Here is a 24,295-nt window from a genome sequence, read left to right as displayed (position 1 = left end):
AGAAAATATTCTGAAATATTCCGAACACCGGAATGTTGTATTCATCCCAAGCTACAATGTTGAGTTTATTCTCTAGTCTGTAACCCCAGCATGTTTTAAACCTTTATAAAACCTAATAGAAATTATATTTCATTTATCCAGTAGACATTTGTATTTTTTAATGTATCGTCAACAAACGCTTGGTGGTATGTAGCCTTTTTCCCTCAAAACATTCTTGGAAATTAGAGACAGGAAAAATCAGTAGCCTACTTGCTGTGCCGTTGACAAAGCCGGAGACTGGCTGCAAAACCTGCTCTCTGGTGTGGCAGGCTGTCCAGCCCCAGGTGCTCCCCGTCCCCTCTCCAGGTGGCCCCACACAGACATCCAGGATGCTATTTAATCCCATCTTGGCATCATCTTTGGTAATTACTGTAAGTCTTACTTAATGGAAGACTGTGGGTTTTTTCCCCTTTGACTCAGGACCATTAATACTTGCATTTTATTGTGGTCCTTTAGGATTTAGCATTTCCCTGCCCTTGGATCCGAGTCTTGACTAATTTGAAGGGGTCACATGTATGTGCGTGTTTGCGAATCTGTGCGTGGCGGGGGTGGGGGATGTATGTAGTATCCAGGATTTAGTTTCTCTTTTCTCTGGTCTTATTTCAGGAGAGCCAAGACAAAAATGGTGATATTTCTCAAACAAATGCTGAAAACCAAGGTATTCAGTTTATCATTTTATCTATTTTTTCCTTTAATAATTAAGCCAATTATTGATTTTAGGTAGTTTCTCACTAAAGATATTAAATTAATATTTTAGAAGAAGAAAATGCTGCAAGTCTAGAGTAGGCAGCAATAAGACTCTTTTCATTACTGTGTTTCCAAAGAGGAACCTATTCCAGATGTAGACACTTGTATTAAGGTTTCAACAATAAGAATTTTTTAGAGGAGACCATCTTGTTAATTTGCTTTGTCCAGGAGACCTTAAAAATATCCCCAAACAATTCAACTACATATTCAGTAAGTGACCAGAAACAGAAGAAGACAATAGAATGTTTTAGAATAAAAATAGATGGAATAAGTAGTTAGCACTTTTTACATTAAATTCTATAATTATGAAAATTATGGATATAATCATTCTTATTTTCCGAATTTGAAGAAAATTCTTAGAGTCGTTTTTGATGTTCATACTTACTTTTTATTTGTATAATTATCATGAAGGAATTTGGTTCAGTTGCTTTTCTAAAAACACGGGGTTTATTTTCAGAGGTCCTTTTGGCATGAACACATCTAAACACACACACATACATACTCTGTGTGTGTGTGTGTAATTTTGTGTTTTTCCACCAAAGACTGCCTTTTGGTTCCAACACTCTCTGTCTGTGAGTTTCACTGTGGCCCAGACCCCAGCCAGTGTCTTCTCCTCAGCCCAGTGACAACTTCTTAGTGCTGATCCAGCTTGTCTCATACACTGCCTGAGAACAGAGTTTGCATTGAGCTTACGACCTTCCTGGTCTGCAGTAACACGAGCCCAAAAGTGAGGATCTTGGGCTCTGATCTCAGGGTTATTTGGGGGTCCCATTGCGGCACAGAACATGGGATGACATTGTAACACCTCTCCACCCCAAACCCCGCCATGCTAACATCAGAATGATCGCCTGCCTAATCTGCCACTTGGAGGTGGGGGTGCAGGGAGTGCAGTGGTGGAAAGTATGTTCTGATTTCGTGTGGACTATGGCCAGGGGCTTCTGTGTCTTCTCATTCCCAACGTGCAGAACCCCTGGGTACCTGTGACCCTGGGCCTCCTTGATGTTTCCAGCATGGGCCCTGAGTAGGGAGCTTAGCCAAGGGAGAAGAAAGGATCTGTGGTTTTCCACCCTGCCTTTCCTCGGTGTCTGTTCCTCTAGGACTGTTCTTCTGTGTGGGAAACAGTGTATGAGGGTTTGCTGTGAGCAGCGGACACTTTCATTCACCCAGATGTTTGACCCCCAGGTGGGGAGGAGGTCAAGCTTCTTGGCACAAAGAAAATGGCCCGTAACCTGTTGGCTTTGTAGTCATGGCCGACAGGCATGCTCCAGGCAGACAGAAGCTCAGGACAGGTGGTGGAGGTGCAGGATCTGGGAATCTGCATAGTTACGTGCTTAGCTTGGACCCACGTGTCCCTGTCCAGAAGCGCGTCCTTAGGAAATAAATCTAGACCTGCACTCAGATGATTGCAGTGCAGTACGGTCATGAAATAGAAACCATCTGCAACTTTAAAAAATAGGAGATGGATTAATTGATTATGAAATTGCTGTATAATAGATATTACACAGCCAATTAAGTTGTTCCAAGAACTTTTAATGGAATGGGAAAGTGCTCATGATGTAATCTTGATTGGAAAAAATATGAGAGAAGAAAAACTGTAAATGCACTATTATTCTTATCATGTCAAAAAATTATGTGTGTGTGTGCACGGATATGTCCAGAAAAGATGTTGAAAGTAAATCAACCAAATTGTAAACAGTGGATCCAAACGGCCTAGAGATTAACAGACCAGATTCTGGACTCAGAGAAACTTTGTTCAGGTTCTGCCTCCCGGTCTCGGTAGTCATGTGATCATAGCCTTTCTCAGTCTTTTCGTTTGGCAAGTGAGGACGAAATGGTATCTACAACCCAGGTAGGAGTAGATGAAAAACAATGTCATCCTAAGTATCCGGCACAGAGAAAGGGCTTACTAAATGAGAACTGTTATTATTAGCACTGTCTCTGGGTGTGTGGGTGATATTTGTTTTATTTCTCATAACTTCATGGCTTTTCCAAGTTTTTTATAAGAGGAAGATACTATTTCTATAATTAGAAAAAACAACAACCTCTTTTAAAAGCGGGAACAAAGCGAAATTCAGAAAAAGCAAATCCTGATGGGCCTCCAGGGAGTTGCTTTACTGACCCGTGAGGGTAAGTTTTGCGAAGTCGCCTGGTGGCCGCTGGAGAGCTGCAGGGGAGCCGGGCCTGGCACACCTGGGCCCTCCAGGATGAATCAACTTGGAGGTGTGTTGGCCACACCCCAGGGTGGGTAGGTGGGCGGTGTCCATTTCCGGGAGCAGTGGAGGGCATGGTGAGAGATCCGCATGCTCACTTCTGCGCTGGAAACTTGCAGGTCCTGTCAGCGACATGAGCACGTGCTGAGCACCAGCCCTCACCATGGCAGGTGGCTCACACCAAAACCGTGTGTCCCTTTGTTCTGCTGCAGATAAGTTGACACCAGAGGAAGCTGAGGGTGAGCCCGATGAGGTGGCCGTGGACTGCACTCAGCTGACGTTCTTCCCTGCCTTACATGAAAGTCTGCACTCAGAGGATTTCTTGGAACTGTGTCAGGAAAGACAAGTTATTTTGCAAGAGCTTCTTGATCAAGAAAAGGTAATACACACCACTGCAATTGTTCTTTAAGATTGTCGGACAGGAGAGAACCAAGCTTTCTTTACTCACCTGGGGAGTGAGATCTCTATTTGATAAACACTGTCATCTAAATAATCAATGAGCAAAAGGGATAGGTTCCTAAATTTGTGGGCCCAGGGCAAGGTGTAGATGGAAACCTATATGCGCTATGTCAAAATATTTAAAAGGTACAAAACAAGATAAAAAATTATTAATTCAATATGCTCTAACTTCTACCTTGACCTTCATAACAACCTGAGAGGCCAGTTTCAAGCTGAGAATTCTTGACCTTGTTGTAGTTCAGTACCTTGGCCCCTGCCTGCAACCTGACCACCCCGAGAGGGCCCACACCTTGAGAAGCCGTGGGTGCATACCCCAGCCCATATGTCCAAACTGTCTCCACATCTTGGTCTCCCCTTGGCTGCCACTAAGGCTTAGGGATAAGCACACTTGTGGCACTGTCAGCTTCCATAAGGGTAGCCTTGGTGATGAAGTGTGCACAGGCCCGGGGGTAGGCTGGGAACTGGATGGCAGGGAAATCCAGGGTCCTGGGTGCCTAGAGATGGGTTGGGGGACCCCTGACTCTCAGTGTGCATGTCCTCTTGGCATGGCTAGAGGGGCATCCCTAGAGGAGGAGACCCGGAGAATGGCCCCTTTTACCAAAGTCTACGAATGATATGGAAGATGAAGCATATGTCTTAGAGTAAAACCAAGTTGAGTTAAAATCCCAACTTGGCCACATATTAAACAGCATGTCACCTAACCTTTGGAATGGAGCCTCAGTTTTCCTGTCATTAATATGGAGCTTATAGTAACCATTTGATAACGTCTGGTTAGGCTTCAGTGGGGCAGTGGAAGTACACAGACTCAGTCAGAACCAGGCACACGTGAGGTGCTCATTAAAGACTAGTTTTCTTCCCTTGCCAAAGGTGGAGTGGTTTAAGGACTGGTGAGCCTCAGGGTCTCATGGGTGGACCAGGGTTTTCAGTTGGGGTATAGGTGAAGGAGATGCCCCAGCACTATAGAGGAACAGGCAAGGCAGGGCCAGCAGGCCATGTGGGGACACACAGGGAAGAGCACATGAGAGCAGAGGACTAGTCTGGGCCCAGGGTGGGAGAGAGTGGTCCTGACCCAAGGCCTCCCGAGGGATCAGCCTGGGCTTCCAGGGGCGGAAAACCGGCTCAGAGGGCCCAAGATGGGTGTGAGTAAGTGGCAGACCCTGGAGCACGTCCTTTCCAGGAACGTGTTAAACTGGGATTTCCCTTTCCAGGGGTTGGATTAAGAGGGCTGGCTTGAAGTGCACAGGCCAAATGGACTGCTGCAGAACTTTCAGCAAGTTGCTTTGCTGCTTTCAGATTTGGGCAACAGTTCAAGCAACACAGTCCCATAGCAAAGCCATCCTTCTTATACCTGCACCAAACCTTCCAGACGCAGAGCACATTTCCAGGTGCCCGTCAACCTGCACCGCCCTGCACACTTGACCCCAGCAACCAACTCTCTGGAGTTGGTCTAGGCTGCGCCTACTCTGAGACCTGGAGAACTGGTCTCTCGCTCATTGCTGTCTCTGCTGCCCATGTCACCTCCTGCATTGCTGCCGACACACAGAGTTACCGTCCACACTTCCCCCGTCTGCCTCTGTCACTGTTGATCCTGCTTGCAAGAGAGACCCCAGAGGCCTAACCTCAGGTGTGCCTGGAGCAGCCAGTCAGTAAACTCTGATGAATGAAGATTTGTTACATTCATGTGCATTTTACTTTGATTATGGAAGTATTATATGTCTATTGTGTGAAATTTTTAAAAATGGTTAATAAGTATATATGTAACACACGTATATACATATGTATGTATGTGTATTCATGATATCCAGCTGCCGAGGACTAGCAGTGGATAATGGTTGGGATATTTCAATATATTAAGTAGGTAAGTGGCTATTTAGTTATAAAAACAGTTATAAAAACAGCTAAGAAATCCATGCTTTCTTTCTATAATAGCTTTTCTTTGCCTTATGCTCTTGAAGGATTGTGTAAAGTAACCATTCTCATCTGAGGACAACTTTACCCCCAGGGGACATTTGCCAATGTCTGAAGACATTTTTGGTTGTCATGGCTGGGGGTGGTGCTACTGGCATCTAGCGGGCGAAGGCCAGGGACACCGCTGGACACCTGCAACGTCTGCAGTGGCAAGGCTGAGAAATGACGCTGGGTCCCAGCCATCCCCGCCTCCTTTGCTGGTAGGAAAGGAGAGACCGGGTGATATGGTGTCTCTGTGTCGGTTCTTTTCGTTGCTGTGATGGGAGGAGAACAATGGCAATGCTTTATATTAGGTTCCTCTCTTTGGCAGGACAAGTTACCGCAAACTTAGTGATTTAAGACAACACACATTTATTATCTCAAAAGTCCAGGCAAAACAGGACCTGCTGGTTTTCTCCTGGGGTCTCAGAGGCTGAAACCCAAGGCGGTAGCAGGGCTACATTTCTTTCCAGAGCCTCTGGGAATGAATCCTTTCCCAAGCTCATTCAGGTGTCGGCAGAATCCGGTTCCCCGCTTCTGTCATTCCAAGGCCCCGTTTCCTTGCCACTGTCGGCCAGAGTGGCTGTCGGCTTCTCGAGGGCGTCCACCTCCCTTGCCTCGTGGCCTCCCTCCATCTGCCCCTGTGGCCGGTCAAGTCCTTCTCCGCTTTGCATCTCGCTGGCCCTCTGCCCCAGCTCCCACGGCACCGCCTCTCTGACTGATGCCCACTGACTGCCTCTTCTGCTGCTTAGGGCTCAGGGCATTGTCCTGGGGTCGCCGGATAATCCAGGTAATCTCCCTATTTTAAGGTCATCTGATTTGTAGTCTTAATTTCATCCGCAAAGTCCCTTCCAAGCAGTACCCAGTTGAGTGTCGGATGGGACCGCCAGGGATGAGGCTCTTGGGGACTTCTCTGGAATACTGCCTGCCAGTTTGGAATCACCCGGGTCCACTGTCTACCTGGTGCGGGTCCTCAGCTTTCTAGGAGAGCCTCTGCAGATGGCCTGAATCCCACATCCTTCCAAGGCCAGCCTGGGGTTCCAGCCCTGACCTGGCTGGGCTGAGGGCAAGGTCTGGAGTTTAAAGAATCCCACCCCAGCCTCTTGCAGCCCGCAGGTGCCTTTGACATTTGTTGGCTCTGAGAGTCTTGTTTTTGTTGATTATCCCACCCAGTAACATTTCCCTCGGGGGTCTTTTGTGGGGGAGAAGGTCTAAAGCTGACAGGTGACTGACTTTCCCTGTCCCTGAGGCAGGACAGAGCCAAGAAGAGCCTCTTCTCTCATCCCCCCCTGCCTTGTATTTAAGCTTCAGCCTTTCTTGGCCTCCCTGTCGCTCAGCAGGAGCTGTCAGCAATGCCACTTGCAGTTTGCTGTGGCTGGGGGATCCCCAGGATGTGCATACAGGCGCATGGGAAACCCAGCAGGCGGTGGGGCAGGAGGGAACAGAGAATGGGAGCTGTCTGCTCCCACTTAGCGCCCAGTGTCCTTGTACCTGCTGAGAGGGCCAGCTGGGTGAACCTGCATGAGTGTCGGCTCCCGGGAACCGGAGACTGGGCAGCTATAAGGTGAATCTTGACATTAGGTGGACATTCATTCGTTGCATGAGTTGTTTTGATTCGTTTCCTTGGGTTGAGCTGTTGCCTCTTGTTTTGTGGTGAATTGTGGGAAAGGCTGGTTCCCAAGCTGGTCTGACTTTCCCCACGGTCAGTGGAGCTGACGAAGCAGGCGGCTGTTCCCTGAGATGCAGGCGGGACGGAAAGTAGGGGCAGAGGCTACAGGCAGATCGGGCACAGACCCCGGCCAGTTCCCAGTTCTACCTCCGCTACTTGCAGGCCCAGCGTCTGCGTAAGGAACGGAGCCCTCCCTGAGCCTCAGGTCCTCTGTCTCTAGGGTGGGGCTGTGCCCCTTGTCTCAGTAGTTTGTGGCAAAGATCACAAGGCACTGTGTGCCCTGCCTGATGCTCCGCAGCCCGTGAGGAGGGAGCGCTCAGTGGCCCGTGTCTGCCGTTACTGCTGCGGCTGTTGCTGCTCACGTAACACTACCTTAGGGTCTGTCCTCACACTGCGGGAAGTAAGAAAGCACCATGAGAACGTGGCACCTGCGGCATGGCCCTGAGGAGGTGGGAAAGGGCCCCGTCAGTGAAACCATGAAGTGCTCCTGTTTAGGCTAATGTTCCTGTGTTGGGGAAATGAGTGGTGAGTACTTGGGCGGAATGGGTCTGGGTGTTCCACCAAGGGGGTGGCGGATGAGACAGAGGGTCAGAGCGGAGCCCACCAGAGACCTGACCAGCTGCGATGGGGTCCCTCTCAGAGTTCCAGCACCCACCACAAAATGCAAGAGTTTGTGAGGAAGAGGGAAGTCACTGGGATTGGGGCCTAGACTGACGTGCAGTGAAGCCAGTGGGGCTGCTGCGTGGAAAGCACAAGGCAGGGGGGACACAAGGACGCGGGCCCCAGGAATCATGAGAACCTGAAAATCCTTGGCCCAGAGGAATGCGGTTCTGCTCTAGACCGGAGAGCTCAGTGGACAGGGCCCCGGCTGGCGGGTGGGGCATATGGGGCCTCCGTGGCCTGGCCCTGCTCCTCCTCCCCCCAACCCCTCTCCCAGCCAGATCCACACAGCCCACTCTGCCCACCACTCACGCATCCCCCCAGCCCAGGGGCCTCCTCTGCGTGAGCCTGTCTCCAGTGCCCTCCTACCCAGGGCACGGCTGGCGGCTCCATCCGTCGGGCCTCATCCAGCTGCCCCTTACCACAGGACTGTGATTATTTTTGAGGCTGCCTGTGACTTCTTCAAAGGCAGGGACAGGCTTGGGTTCATCCTTGCCTCTCCCTTCCCTGACATGCAGGGCATATGCTCTGGAAAGATCTGCTGAAATGGAGGGCTCGCCTGAAGGCAGGCTGCCTGAGTCCGGAGGTCCCCGCGGGGAGCTAGCCAGGTGTGCCTGAGGTGCCGTGGGGGGGGTCAGGGAGGGCCAGCCTGCCTGCAGCCACCACCTGGACCCAGCTCGAGGGGTGGCATGCCCTGGGGGGACCTGGCTCATGGGGGCAGGATGGGCATGGCTGCACTGGGGCAGGCTGCTGTGGCAAATCCAACACTGCCACCATGGAGGTGTTGCTATTATTAGCAAAAATGCCAATAGCTGGATGTCACACCCTTCCTTTGTGTGCTTTTCATATGAAGTCTCATCTGACCTCACTGTGGCCCCTTGAGGGAGGCCTTATCACTTCCGTTATAAAGATGGCAAAAGTGGAGCCCAGGGTGCTGCTGGCTGAGATTGCTGGGGTTTGAACTCAGAGCTCTCTTACTCTCGGTTCAGGTGGTTGTTCCCCCCTCTCTACTGTCTCCCAACTTTGTGTTGGGCAAGTTACATAAACTCTCCACCGCCCTGTCCCTTGGCCTCCTGCCCATACTGGGCTTGCAGCTGTGGCCCCAGGCCCCATGTGCTTCCGATGTAGCAGTGCTGGATAATGCTAGTGCAGGCAGCCTCCAGGGCCCTCACCAACGCTGCCTCACTGCCCAGGACACAACATGCCAAACACATGCGAACCCGCCCCCCTGCCTTAGCCCTGACCTGCTTTGGCTTTTTGTCAAGGACAGGAACTGGGAGCTGAGCAGGGAAGGATGGGTGCACTGACCTTTGAACCTTGAACATGTTCAAGCAAATATGCAGAAAATTTGCCCGAGGCAGGTGTGTGTGCATGCATGCGTGTATGTGTTTGCAGGGGTTACCCTTTGCCCAAGGCAGGTGTGTGTGCATGCATGCGTGTCTGTGTTTGCAGGGGTTACCCTCTGCATTTACACCACTGGCCTGTGTTGAGGCATTTTGTAGCAAGCATTAGTTGTAACCTGGGACTTCCCCCAACTCAGATGTCACCATGACACCTTGTGGGCCTTCTGCTTTTTCTCTATTTCTAAGTGAAGCAGGCGCAGGGCAGGGGCGTGGCTGATGTGTGTCTATGCTCTGGCAACAGGGGTCCTGGCTGCTCCCCTGCCATGTCAGAAGCACTTGCCTTTATGGCTTTTGTTATACTTGCAGCCCAGGAATGTTCCAGGGCATAATCGCTTTCCAGGCATCCAGAGGCTCAGCCCTGGCAGAGGCCTCTGGAACTACAGGCACAGTCCTGCGTTGGGGGAAGCTGGCAGTCCTGAGGCTCCAGGGTGGCCACAGATTAACTCATTTCCTTGCATGAACCTTAGAGTTCTGATACCTGGGACAGTAATTATTCAATTATTCTGTGCCACCTTCGCATCATTGATTAATGATTCCCAGGACCACAAACTCATTTCTCTGCAAACGGCTCTGACATGAGGAATGATTGATTTAATGTATGTTAATTATGGGGCCATGTCAGTCACCGCGTGGTTGGGGACGGTCCCTTGTAACCCTCCATGCAGTTTCCAGACCCAATCCAGAGTCAGAACTCAAGTGATGGCTTGTTTTTGCTGTTGTTCTCTTTGATTGCATGAAAAATTAAACATTGGACATTTTTTCATATAAACTCAATATGAAATATGAGTTTGACTTTGGTATAATAGAAACAGCCAACTCAAATAGAGATACTTTTGCTCTTGACAGCAAACTATGGTGCCTCCCACAAACTCTTTCCAGGTATTTTTAACTGAGGCTGTTTGTAGAAGGTAAAAATGGTGTTAACATTTCTGTGTAGTAACTTCCTGTCTAGGTAAATCGCCGTAACTTTCCGAAATGTGAAGTGCATGAGTCATCCCCACTTAAGACCCCTGAGACGCTCAGCGGCGTACTTTGTACGGAAGGTCGTTCCTGAGCTGGCCCTACAGCGTCACTGGACTTTCCTTGCTCCCCCTTACACGTGCACGTGAATACACAATCGTGTGTATTCTTTCACTGATTTCTTTGATTTGCATGCGTAAACACAAGTGCACACACATGCACGTGTGTACACAAACATACACACACATGCACACACCCCTGACTTTTTACTCTAATTATACTTTTTACTCTAATTATACTCTAATTACTCTATAATCTCCAAACATGTTCAGCTGGTTCAAAACTTTGTGCCTGGGAATGCCCCTCCCGTGTTTTTGATCTTCTAACTCCTAGACCCAGCCTCAGGGTCACCTCTTCTGGAACCGCTTCTCTGATGTCACTTCTGCCCCTCTCCCACCTCAGTCTGGGTCAGGCACCCTCCTCCCAGAGTGCCTGTGCTTTCCCCTCCCACGCTGTGCCTGGAGAGTTGATATTCTTCTCTCTTTCCCCTGTTAGACTATAAACATCTTTAGGGCATGTTTTGTTTCACTTTGTGCCTACCAGTGTGTGGGGCACATGCTAAACACTTAATCTATATCTGTGAAGTAAATGAATGAACAAAAGGACGAGTGAATTAGGAGCAATATGCTGACATCAGGTGAAACCTTATCTTTCTTAGCCTAGCTGGTGCCCGTGGGTCAGTTTCTCGACGTATGGTCTTCAGATCACCTGCATCAGAGTCTCCTGGGCTGCTTATTAAAATGCAGATTCAGGGCCCCACTCTGCACCTGTTGAATTGAAACTTCTGGGGATGTAGCTTGGGAATGGGAATTTTATCAAGCTGCCAAGAATATTCTCATACATACTAACTTTTTGCATAAATGCCCAAGATCCGTAAGTGCAGGTTTTACAATATTGAGAACTACCTTGGCTAGAAATATTCTCCAATTTCAGTCATTTGCCAATGAGCAGATCCTCATTTGTTGTGGTAAACATTGTGCTTTGAACAGTCCTCGGGACTGGTAGTATGTTTCCTATTACACTGATGCAACCAAACAAGAGCAAACGTATTGCCATTTCCACCTGGTCGCCTCCAGTCTGCACACAGGATGGCTGTTTGCAGCCTCACTGTGGAAGTGGCACATGCAGGCAGGCAGGGGGCGTCCCTGCACCTTGTCTCAAACTGAGAAACATATTCATATGAAGAGATCCATGCATTATATTCCTTTTCATGTTTGCCATGAAAATATATACCTTTATATATGTATGTGTGTGTATATAAAATAGTGCCTCATTGTTTTTATTAAAACAATTCTTTGATTGGTACATTTCTTTGATTCTTAGAATGACTGAATACTTCATCTAAACGTGGTCAAGGCAGAAAGATTAGATACCAGAATTCATAGGTAGCCAACATAGTATAATTTATATAGCTTCTCCCTTTTTGATACTTAGCCTTTTCCCAGAAATCCGTGCTTTTTGAAAAATGAGAACACTATTCCAAATACCGATACTAACAGATATATTGGGAGCATGGTTGAGGCGAGCAGAAGACGTAGGCAGAAAACAGATGATAAATGGGACCAGGGCTGAAGATTTCTTTGCAGCAGACTCACCCTACACACAGGGGTAAGGGAGTATACACGTCACCAGCTCTGTTTACTGGGTACCTCCAATGACCTCTCTGGACCTCAGTTTTCCTACCTATAAAATTAGGGTGTTGCCATAAAATGCAGACTAATAATGCTGTTGTAGACTTCACAGACCATCCAGTTCACCTTTTCCTTTGTAGGTGCGCCCACTGAGGCCTGACTTCAGGAGAATGTGCTGGTGTGAGCTACCATTGAGTGTCCCAGTGGATTGTTGTCCCTCTGCTATGGTTTGAGTGTGTTCCTCAAAGTTCATGTGTTGGAAACTTCACTGCCATTGTAACAGCACCAAGAGATGGGGCCTTTAAGAGGTGATTAGGCCATGAGGGCACCACCCTCATGAATGGATTAACACCATTGTCACAGGATTAGTTATCATGGGAGTGGGCTCCTGAGAAAAAGGATGAGTTCGACCCATTTCTTTCTCTGTCTTGTGTGCTCGCTTCTGCCTTCTGCTCTGCAGCTATGGGAAGACCCTCACCAGATGCCAGCACCGTGCGCTTGGACTTCCCAGCCACTAGAACCATGAGCCAAATAAACCTCTTTTCTTTATAAATTTGACAGTCTGTGGTATTCTGTTACAGCAACAGAAAATGGACTAAGACACCCTCTAACTTCAGCTCTGGCATTTTTGGATTTCCAGACAACCTGTTTGTCATCATACACATAGCTATGTGTAGCCACCTTCTTAGTTATCCACCCATCAGGAGAGAGAATATATCATCCAGCTGATCTTAAAAAAGCTCTACTTATGAAGCCAAAGTTCTACTCTTTTTAATGTGATCAATAGAATCATGGCATGAGGGAGTTCTTAACCATGAGTAAACTTAGGGATGGAGCCCTCCCAGGGCTAATTTAGATGGAAGAGCAGGTAATCGTTCACTTGGGTTCGTTTTCCTGTTTTGAAAATGCCATTTATTTTCTAGCAGAATCAATTTTTAAGCTATTAACCCAGCTCTCACCAGACATTCTTCTTGTGGTTTGGTTTATTCTGGTTAATACTTAAGTCTCCCCAAAGGGAAGCCCCAGATCCTAGGCATGTCCTCTGAGACCCTCCTGCAGGCACCATGGAGGATGTGATGGGGGCCTGTGTCATGGGGAGGGGAGAGGGTTTGGAGGTGCATGAGCTAGGGCTGGCACCTTGGCTTTATATCTCACCACAGGAACTTGAGGATGGAGTCTCTTCTGAGTGTCATCTGAAAAGGTGCAATAGGATAGAAAGCTTACACAACCTGGCATCGCCATCTGAACAGTGCTGGTGGGAGTGTAAATTGGTGTGACCTTGCAGGAGAGCCATCTGACAATAGCTATCAGAATTTAAAATGACCACACCCTTGACCTGCAATTCTGGCTCTAGGAATTTATCCTGCAGATTTACTTGTGTGTTCAAAGTGATGTACCTGTGGGGATGGTCATTGCAGCATCACTTGTTAGGTCAAAACATCTGAAAGCAACCTGAATTGAAAGAGGATCAGTCCAATAACGTGCAGTACATCCACACGAGGGGGTAATCTGCAACTATGAATAAGGACAAGGCAACTCTAGAAAAAGTGATTTGGAAGGATCTCCAAGATAGGTTGTTAAGGGAAAAGACTAGATGCAGAGCAGTAAGTATATGACTATGCTCTTTGTGTATATAAAAAAATGAATATATGTAAAACGTACTTATGTATTCATAGAATCTCTTTGAAAGAATAGAGTGGTGATGGCGGTTGCCTCTGGGGAAGACTTCTAGGAAAGCTGAGGACTCCACTCGGTTGAGCAAGTCGCAAAGTAGACATTTATTCTCAATCCTTCCAATTTCTTCTCATTCTTTCCCTTTCTTTCTCTTTTCTTTCAGTTTTCTTTCCTTCTTTCCTTCTTTTTTATCCCTCTATTTCCTTCCTTCCTTCCTTCCTTCCTATCTCTATCTCTTTCTTTATGTCCTTTCTTTTTCTTTTTTGGCTTTCCACAGTTAGTCTAGGAGCAGTCCCTGTCAATTCTTCATCTTCCTGTCTAGATGCACCCACTTCCTCCCTCCCCACGCTGCTACCTCATCCCAGACCCTCACCTCCCACAGACCACTGAAATAGCAACATGTCTGGGCACTCTCCTTCCTCTCCTGACCCTTTTTAATCCACTCTCTACCCAGTAGTCGGTGTCATCTTTCAGGAACAAGCTCCCCTATGGTTCTCTGTTGCAGCCACAATACAACTCAGTGGCCTTGCTAAGGTACCAAGGCCCCCATGACAGGACCACTCCTACTTTCCAAGCTCATCTCAGCCATATTGACCTTTTTTCTGCTCCATTAATCTGCCTTCCTGCCTCTAGGCTCTTAACTGAATGTTCTTCTCCCAGCTTTTCCATGGCTGCCCCATCTCCATACTTTCAGTCTCAGGGTCTGTATAAACTCTTCAAGTTTCTCTCTCCCTTATCATTATTACCCTGGTTTTTCTTTCTCAGCATGTATCACAGTTTTTTGGTTAAAAACAGTTTTATTGGTTAAAATCTCCCCACTGGATTTTAAGTCCCATGAGGGTAGGGTTCTAGGTTATCTCATGTACCCCGTATCCCCAAAGCCTGGCTCCAGGTCTGGCATGGAGTAAATGCTGGGTCCAAACTGTTGGACAGATGGTCATCTGGATGAATGAATGAAATCAGATGAGTCCATGTTGGACTCTGGCATGGAAGGTGGTTTGAGAGCCAGCTCCTCCAGCAAAGTAGATTCAGGAGAGGCCGAGAGAGCCAGCTGCCTGCAGCAGGCTTAGTTACAGGAGCCGAGAGTCTTGGCTGGTTCTCACTTAGGAAAAACGGCTCAGCTCTGACTTTCCCTGGATCATAGTGGTTAATGCTTATCTTGGAACAAAGCCCTCCATGAATCTTTGCTTTCTGGCCTTGGCTCTGGATTTCACGAATCCTATTCGATGCAGGAGTTAGAGAGCTAGTGTTCAGGGCCTGCTGTCCAGGGTTCTCCACCGTGGCCTCGTCACTGCTCCCAATGGTGAGCAGGGAGCTTAACTTCAGTCCAGGCTGTGCCACTCACCTGGTGACTGATCTTTGCTGAGATTCTCATCTCCTAGGACCTCTTTTATTTTTTCCTTCCAAAAATATCTGCTCTGCTTTTGTGTAACTGAAAGTGACACAAAATTACCCTGAGGAAATGTTGGCCTTGGCTTTATTCTTGGTCCCCTGAGGCTGCCATCATCTAGAATTCATTTATTGACTCACTTGTTCCTTTAGGGATTTATTCTAGGTAAGGACTCACTTAGTCCTTGCTACTTACAGGACTCTGGATCATCCCAAGACATTGTCACAGGTCAGATTCCCTGGGGAACTGTGAGCCAGGAACGTGCATGCAGGAAGGTTTTTGGGCATGAGGGTTACAGGGCTGGGCTGACGGAGAAGCGCCACGCTGACGCAGTCTAGGCAGAGGCCTCAGCAGACTCCACCGTAGCTCTCGGGTTGGCATGGTCCTTCAGAGTTGTCTTCAATCGAGGCAAAGGGGCTAAGCCTTCCTACTCCACACTGACCAATAGCTGGGCACAGATGGCCGCTGGGAAGGAGACAGACCTCAGGCCAGGTGTTCACTTCAGCTGAGGCAGTTCCAGAAAGCAGCCAGGGGAATGCAAGGTCCAAGAGGAAGAATGTGGGTGGAGCACTACATCTTCTACCCACACCGCCTTGGCCTTGCAGACAGGAGTGCCAGTCTCATGATTCTAGGCAGACCTGAGTTCTAGTCCTGGCTAGTCTAGACCAGCTGGTGCCTGGACAAGCTCCTTCTCCTCTCCAACAGGGATTTCTTGCACCTGTAAACGTTGCTCACTGTTAGCTGTGGAATGCTGTGCATGGTTGTGGAGAAAGGACTTTGACATGCTTAGTAGAGCAATAAGCACTCATCCTCACGTCTTGGTAGGGGTGGGCTGGGCTTGGGTGTATTATGCACCAGTCCAGGGTGTTGGGTGCAGAAGTGCTACATAGGCTGCCCTGGGGCAGTGGCACTGCCATTCATGAAAAGCACTGCTCTCACCTCCAAAGTGCCCCGTGGGGGGCTGGTCACTGCTCTCCTATTTTCCATAAGAACCGTGGCATGTTCATGTGTACACTGCCTGACTCTGGTGCTCTCTCCCTCCAGGTGACACAGAAGTTCTCCCTGGTGATTGTGCAGGGCCACCTGGTCTCAGAAGGAGTCCTGCTCTTTGGCCGCCAGCACTTCTACCTCTGTGAGAACTTCACACTGTCTCCCATGGGTGATGTCTACTGCACCCGCCACTGCTTATCCAAGTGAGTTTCCCGCTGGTCCTGGCAACTTCTTCTCTGAGCCCTGTCCTTCCTTCCCAGACACCCCCATGGTCCCCCACCTGCCTCGTTCTTACAGTGGGCTTAGGTTTGGGCCTGAAACTAAGCTATGAGATGAAGCAGAAGAACCTACAGGTATAGACCGTCCATGACTGTGGCTCCCCAAAGCCAAAATCCGGAATGTGGCAGCTCATCGTGTCTTCCCTGGTACGGGATGCACTGCAGGATGTGGGGCTGTGTCCTCAGGTTATTTGGGTGATTGAATTGCGTTGTGTCACTTACTCACTCAACAATTGGTTGGTTCCTCATTCTATGTAAGACAGCAGGCACTGCACCTTCGCTCTGGGACACGAGTGCAATCGGCAGCGTCCGTGGGTCCTTTTAGAAAGAGTTTGGTGCACACAATGATCGTGGGACAAAATATATGTTATGGGAGGACACTTTGGGGTTCATGCTTGGAGAGATGGCCTGGGACTGGTGTGCTGAGGGAGGGCTACCTGAGGAGGGGGCTGAGATCTGGCTCTTGCAGAATGAGTGAGAGTTGGGAAGAAATTTGAAGAGTCATTTTTACACCAACTAATACCAGAAGGCTTTGGCGGGAAATTCTTGGGGCTTTCTTTAGGATCAGGTATGTTTTGTCTATTTGGGTTCCATTGGCTCTTAATGATCGAGTCTCTTATTTTTATACAATACAGTCATTCAAAATCAAATTGATAGTTTTTGTACTTTTGCCAAAAGTCCAATTGTCAAGTTACATGTTTTTACTTCATCATTGCTTTTGAAGACGTTTGGATGAAGCTTTCTTCATGCAGAGATAGGCCTTGCCTTTTCTGGTTATCCAAGGTTCAGATAATGACAAGACAGCCTCTTAGCCTGGTGGCTCACTAGCTGACATCAGAATCACCTGGGGGGCTTGGTAGCACACAGACTTCTGGATCCTGTCCCCAACCCGGTCTCCAATTCAGTAGGTCTGGGGTAGGACCTGAGGTTCTAACAGGTTCCTCGCTGTTGCTGATATTGTTACTGGTCTAAGACCATACTTTGGGAGCCACTGTTTTTGGCTAATGACAGAGGAATCAGTCTTACCTGCCAATCACTAACAATTTTAACTCCCAGTTGTCACATTGTTTCCAGCCTATGGATGTCAGGAAGCAAGAGCTAAAGGGCTGTGGAAGAGTAGATGTTGGCCTACCCTCCTCTGACTTAGATCAAAATGCTTGAAAATGCTTGGCATTTTTCTCTCTGCTAATTTCCATCTTTTATTCATACCAAGTGTTCACTGTTCACCGATTACTATGAGTCTTCTATGCTTTTCCAAGGCAGGAGGAGCATAATTAATACTTGGCTCACTCATCCCATCTTATTGCTCATGTTTTATTGATACTGATCAATATGGACAATGGGCTGCAGACCGCCCCCGAGAGCTGATGGAGCTCTCTGCTCTGCCTCTGTGCGTGGCATGCCCCGTGATGGCTCCTGTAACCCACTGCCCTGCTCCTCGCCTCTTCACTCTGTGTGTGGCGTGCCCCGTGATGGCTCCTATAACCCACTAACTCATTCCTCACCTCTTCGCTCTGTGCGTGGTGTGTCCAGTGATGGCTCGTGTAACCTCTGGTTAGGTTGAGGTAGTGTTAGATAAGATCTTATTGATTAGGTAAATGTGTTTATGAGGTACATCTAATCATGATCAAATTGACCATATCTGCACTTTTAATAGAAGCCCAGTGGTCAGGCCGTACGTACTCACTTGATTTGCAATGACAAGGGAGACTTCCCATGTCTGAAAAGGTACTTTTCTAGAATGCAAGTAGGAATAGAGTGAGAACAAGTTACTTCCCTGGAATGTCATTTGGGAATCGTGCAGGTAATTTTAGTCACCATATCTCAAAGAAGTGTTTGTTAATCAGACAATGCTTTCTCTCTGGGGTCTTGTCTACTTCTCTAAGAAACTACTGGCACTCCTAGGGTGCAGTTCTCAGAGACAGGCTATTAGATCGTGCCAGATCGATGGGGAATAAGTCCAATTTTGACCATGGAGACTAAGATACATAAATAAGCCTGTTAAAAATAAAGCTAAGTCAACCCTGAAATGTTTCTCTAAAAGACTGCTATCAAATTGAGTATAGTTGTGCATTAGACCTTGAAAGAGGCTCTCTGATGTACCATGAAAATAGCCCAAATCAAACTCAAGAACACTGCAAATTCCTCATCAGTGATTGGACTTTGGACTTTGGAATGTTCCTGGGAAACTGACAACCTTCTGAGAAGGGTGGTTTTTTCTTGTAGCAGGTCCCCTTCTTGGCTGGTTTTGATCAGGGTGGCTGTATTGGCTCACTATGGCTGTGAAAAACTGGGTGGCTTCAAAAAATAGAAATTTATTGGTTCACAGTTCTAGAGGCTGGAAGTACGAAATCAAGGCAGGGCTGTGCTTTCTCTGACTGCCCCAGGGAAGAATCCTTCCTTGCCTGTTCCAGCTTCGCAGTTTGCAGGCAATACCTGACAGTCCTCGGCTTGGAGGTGCATTGCTCCGGGCACGAGGCCATCTTCTCCCTGTGTCTTCACCTCATCTTCCCTCTGTGTGTGTCTATCTCTGCATCCAGATTTCTCCTTTTTGTAAGGACAGCAGTCATTTTGAATTAGGGCCCACTCTAATGGCCTCATTTTAACATGGTACCTCTATTAATATTCTATTTTCAAATAAAGTCACATTCCAGGGGTTGGGATTTCAACATATCTCTTTTGGAGGATATAGTGCTACCCTTAACAAGGGCAGTCAAGCTTGCAAGGTGTAGCATTTGATTAGTTTGATGAAAAACCAAACCATCCAACTGACTCTTTGTGATAGGATACTTTTAATCAGATACTTCTTTCTCATCAATGAGTAGTTTTAAGGTTTTAAGTTTTAAGTTTTTTCTGTTTAATTCAATTCAAAAAATGTTTATTAAAAATCTGTCTTATACTAGGCACTATGGTAGACTCCATGGGTACAAAGAGATGAGTCAGATGAGGGCTAAGTTGGGTGAAGAGTTATAATCTAATGAATGATTCTGGGTGTAAATTCCAGGTATAATTCTGATGATAATCAGATAACTTCAAATGTGGAGCAAATCAAAGCATATTTTATTGTGAAATCTACTTCTACTACCAAAGAACAGGTCAACAAATATCATAACTATCATTTAGCTTATTGTGATTTTCATAATAAGAATATTAAAAGTTATACTATGACCACCTGGACAATTTTCATATATCATAATAGCTGTTATGCTGTAGAAATGTGAACAGCATTCTGTGAACTATGGTGATAGCTCTGCCTAGAGAAGAACGTGGGTCAGCTGCTCCTTTCTAACTATTAACCTTAGGTGCCTGCACTCTGATTTATTTTGCAGAACATGCAGGGGGTAGTGCTGTTGAAGACACCCAGTCACAAAGGTGTAAATGACATTACATAAGGCAGACCTCAGTTTGAACTCATATCAGGAAATTCAACAGTGTTGTATGTAATTTAGCTTTTCTGAGGATTTGGGTCTGAGTGTTCATGCCCTATGTGGTTATTCAGTTCCTACAAGCAGGAGAAAAATGACCATCATTCCTCCTAAAAGTCCCCTCCCATTTTTCAGAGCACTCTTCCACCTGTCCTCAGTGTTTTGGAGTCCCACACTGCAGTCAGTCCGCACAGGGCAGACTGAAGAGAGCAGGCCAGGAAGCCTTTCTGCCTGGGGGAGGACAGACACTGTGGAAAGAGGGTGGGTTTTAGGTCAGAGGTCCTGGGTTTGAATCCAAGTTCACCTCCTCACCATATGACCTTGGAAAAGTCTCATTTCTTTGCAACTCAGTTACCTCACTATGGAAATAATAATAACACATGTTCAGTAAAGGTTCATTGAGAGGATCAAATTAAACAATGGACAGGGAAGTGCTTGGCTGGCTGTGGAGTGTGACAGTCACTTAGCAAATGCCCAGAGCTCAGGGGAAGATGCAGAGGACATAGAGCGGTGGGCAAAGGCCTGTGCCTTTGCGTGGTCTGCAGGGAAGGGAGATGTGCAGCTCAGGTGCGGAAGGTATTTGCTGTGGTTCCCATATGGTTCCCATGGGCTATGGAGCACAGAGGAGTCCTTGTGTCCCTCCTACCAGACCTCGACCTGGGGATGCTGCTTGACCTAAGCCAACGGTGGGAAGGAGAACTACCACTATGGCCTCACTGAAAGTCAGAGAAGTTTAGCGGAAGCTCAGCTTAGACACAGTTAGAAGCGTTAGTAATAGACAAAGGGCCTTAGCCAGCAGCAGGTTTGAATTAAAGCATCCTGGCAGAAGCATCCAGAACCAAAGCTGCATTTTGTGTTTGATCCATCCTACAGGGACATGGCTCAGAGCAGAGGGCCCAGGACGGTTGTCCTGAGAAGAGGCATAGACTGAGACTTTGGAGTCCGGCTGTGTAGGGGCTGAGCAAAGGGCTCGTGCTGTGTCCCACATGGACAGGCTCCCCAGCTGCCCAGCAGGGAGCACCCACTGGGGGCACAAGTCCAAGCTGTTAGTGCGGCAGATGCCGGACCACCACTGATCACAGACTAGAGGATTCCCGCCAGGCCTGTCTGACAGCCCAGCCTCTTTTTGGCTTCCCTCAAAGTATGGTACAGAGGCCCCATGGCCTGCACTGTAGGCTGGGTTGTAGGGACCGCACTGGGAGCTGGGACTGGGGGCTGAACCAATCTCCTCACCCAGTCTCAGCCACCTTGGACTGGGGCTGGCGGGACCACCTTGGGACAGGGGCCCTTCTGGCTCTTGGCTCTCTGGGCTGCTGGTCAGCACTCAGGCTTCTTGGGGGCATGGGAGGCCCTTCATTTCTCGAGTCCTGGCATTTTATCAGAACTGTCTTGGTTGCACACACAATTTAAAATGACTGCACGACCCAAATGTTCAGAAATTCAATTGTCTGTCACTGAAATCATCTTCATTTCTCAAGCCCCATTTGTATGGACAGTGAAAAGCTTCACCTGGTTACCTCGTGGTATCTCGGTCACTTCCAATGTACAAATTGTTCTCCCTAGGAATAAATATTTGGACAAGTTCGTGGATTCCCCTTTCCCCCTCCTCACCTCTCCTTCCCAAGGAGGAGGGGTTGTTCTGAGATCTTCCAGGGAAAGCCTCCGGAGACACCCACCATGGCTGTCAGAGGTCTCATCTCGGGACCATGCTTGCCTCCTGCAGGCGCCTCCACGCCTCATGCCACGGGCGGGGCCCCACACTACCTTTGAGCAGCTGTGGCCGGTCCTCCGGGCTTGCTTCTTGCACTCAAGGCCTGGCTTGGGACTGATAAGACACATCCCTATACTTCCTTTCACTCAAACCTGGATCTTGCAAACCAAGTGAGCCCTGGCTTTCGGACAGTTGTTTCTGTTGTGTGGTTAAGCAATCTCTTCAGAATTCAGTGGACCTCTTTGTCCTGGGCTGGATGTACCCCAGCAGCTCAGGGAAGTCCATCTAGAAAGCTCTCAGGGCTGCCAAAGATGTGGGGGAAGTGGGTCCAGGGTCCTGAAGAGCTCCGGGGTTTCACACCAGAACAGCACCTGCAACCTCTGCAACACACCTTCACTCACCTCTGAAAAGGAGACATTATCCCAAAGGTACCCAGGGGCCAGGCCGGCCTGGGCAGTCTCTCAGGACCCAAGTGTCGCACAGATGGGCTCCCTGGCTCTGCAGGCTCCTCGGTGGTCTCCGTGCTCTTCTCTGCTCCCTTCACGCCTCCTCGCCGTGGTGTCTGACCCTCGAGCTCTGGTTTGCACTCAATCTCTGTGGTCATTTGGCTTCCCTGGAACTTTTGAGCTCCTACCCCCCACCCTCCCTGCTGAGCACTCTGGACTCCTCAGTCATAAGAGGAGAGGTCTGAGTCACACCAGTGGCAGTTGCAGGCCACGCCTGACTCAGTGATCTCAGCCAGCCTCTCCACCCTGCCAGGGAGAGAGGTCAGTATGAAACAGACCACCTGGGCAGAGACTAAGGCATGTGGCAAGGCAGGCGTCCTGGGGCTTGAGGGCATAGGGCCAGCTGGACGCTGAGGAGCCAGCCATCCTCACCTTCCTCCCAGGGAGGGGCACAGGAACCCTCCCCAGGCCCTCTGGCGGTGCTTTGCCATCGTGCACGAGGTCCTCAAAGCCTTCCCTGCCGGCTCCCACCCTCGATAACCAGGAGCCTTCTCATCCCACCCAGACCCCCGGAACCCTTGTCAATGTTGTCCAGAAACTATGCCATCACCTTGCTGTGCCCTTGCCTGGTGAGGCTGACACCCCACCCTACTTCTCGAGGGCAGGGCAGCTCCCCATGTGTCAGTGGCCCTCGTGCCAGAGCTAACACGGGCAAGCGTTCAGAAAGGGTTTGTCAGATGGGTGGGTGCGGGCACACTAGCCGCCAGTGACCACAGCACCCTTTTGATTGTCCCTAGAAATTTGGGTGTGGCGGGCAGAGGGCAGGAAGAGGAAGCCTTCCAGCCACCCTCTCCCACAGATGTCCAACAGGTTTCCTGCATGTCGTTTCCTTTTCAGCATCAGCGATCCATTCATTTTCAACATGTGCAGCAAAGACAGGTCCTCTGACCATTACTCGTGCCAGCGCCACAGCTACGGTGACATGAGGGAGCTCCGGCAGGCCCGCTTCCTCCTGCAGGTATGCCCACTGGGCACAGACACGTCAGGAGGGGCAGGAGGGAGCTTCACGTCTTTGTGGGACAGGTGGTCCAAGTGCCATCAAGGGACACACCTCTGTGACCCCTCTTTGCACCTGTGCACAGCACAGGGCCCTCAGGAGCACACCTGTGAATTCCCTGGGCTTTTGCTGGTCCTGGTCTCTTCTGGGAGTTCTGGCTTCTGCTCCCCTCTCTCTAGTCCCTGCGCCTGGCTGCTGGGCCTCTCTCTCCCTGTGTTGTCAAGCACCCCAGCACTTTGCTTTGTTCTGCCCTTGGCCCCAGAGCTGCCTTGGAAATTAAGGAGTGCAGAGCCGGCAGCTGCATTGCCTGGTGGTGGAGCAGGTGATGAGAGCTGAGTGCCTCTGCTCTGCTGTGACCTCTGTGCTGGGCCCCTCCACCGAGCCGCCTCCCCACGGGCTCCTCCGTCTCCAAGATCCTGCCGGTTTCCAGGGCAGAGCTGCTTAAGGACCTCCCAACAGCCCCTCGACCTGGGTCCCCCAGAGCCCTACCCACTGCCTTCAGGGGCGCACCAGGCACTCAGCAGGGATGGAGGCTCCTTTCCCAGGAAGAGCTCAGCCAGGAGCTGGTCACAACCTCCCGCTTCTCATCCCTCCTCGCATCCAGATCACTCCTTCTAGAAGCATCTCCTCAGTGGCAAAGGGAGGAGGACAGACTCAGGGACCCCCAGTGACCTAAAAACGTCTTACGTCCAGTAGCTCAGCCTCAGCGCTAGCAAAGCACATCCCACCCGCAAGGCCTCCACGGCAGGGGGCAGAGAAGGGCTGAGGACCACGTTGAGGGGCAGGGTCCCTTAGTTTCAGAGGCCAGCAGGGCAGCATTTGCATTTTCTGTGGGTAGATCTTTGATTCATCAGGTGAACCACCCCTGCTTCCGCAGCTCTGGCAGAGGCCTCATGATTATTCTCCGAAACCGAAGCTCAGGGGGCCTTATAGGGGAGCGACGAGGATCCAGCCAGCGGCTCAGTCGAGGCCTCTGATGAGCCCTCCTCCTCCCTCGCCGCTGCTTTGCCCGCACAGCGTTGGCTCTTATTTTGTGTGACCCTCCTGAGCTCCTTTGAGAGGAGTGCGAGCTGGAAGGGGCTGGGGAAGCAGCCCCGCCCTGATGGCTCTGGGCAGTACCCCACACTGGGCTCATCTGGGCACCTCTCCAGCATCCCTGCCCCAGTGAACAGAGGCCACGCGTGTCTTCCCACCATCGCACACGTAGCACTGAGCATACTTGGGGTCACATCGTAGGTACTCATTATGTTTTGTGCTTACATCTATCTTGCAGGTGATATATAGTGGCAGATATCTAGCAGCAAGGAGTTTATTTTTCCCCAGTACACAGTGATTGTTTCCAGATGGTTGGTTCGCCTAAAGTGGTGGAAGCCAGAAGTGCGAGTGTGTGTGCGTGTGTGTGTGAGTGCATGCGTGCACGCGTGTGCATGCACCGCCAAGCGGGTCAGGGTTGGCATGGGGGAGCTTCGCAAGCAAGTCCACTCTTTGCAGCCTTGGAGTCTTCCAGAAGAAAGTCAAAGCCTGGCACCCAAGGTGGCC

The 24,295-nt window shown here is 49.3% G+C and overlaps 1 protein-coding gene across 1 annotated transcript in view; it reads left to right on the top strand.

Moving 5' to 3' along the window:
* Positions 1-24,295, top strand: part of WDFY4 (WDFY family member 4) — a 283,986-nt gene that overhangs the window by 186,855 nt on the left and 72,836 nt on the right. The window contains exons 42-45 of the mRNA XM_012651295.1: positions 646-697; positions 3,209-3,375; positions 15,894-16,042; positions 22,597-22,717. Coding sequence (XP_012506749.1) covers positions 646-697; positions 3,209-3,375; positions 15,894-16,042; positions 22,597-22,717 — 489 coding nt within the window. The remainder of the gene's footprint in view (positions 1-645; positions 698-3,208; positions 3,376-15,893; positions 16,043-22,596; positions 22,718-24,295) is intronic.

This window comes from Propithecus coquereli, unplaced genomic scaffold (assembly GCF_000956105.1).
Source record: "Propithecus coquereli isolate 6110/MARCELLA unplaced genomic scaffold, Pcoq_1.0 Scaffold351, whole genome shotgun sequence".
Classification (NCBI taxonomy): domain Eukaryota; kingdom Metazoa; phylum Chordata; class Mammalia; order Primates; family Indriidae; genus Propithecus; species Propithecus coquereli.
This window is presented reverse-complemented; position numbering and strand designations above follow the sequence as displayed.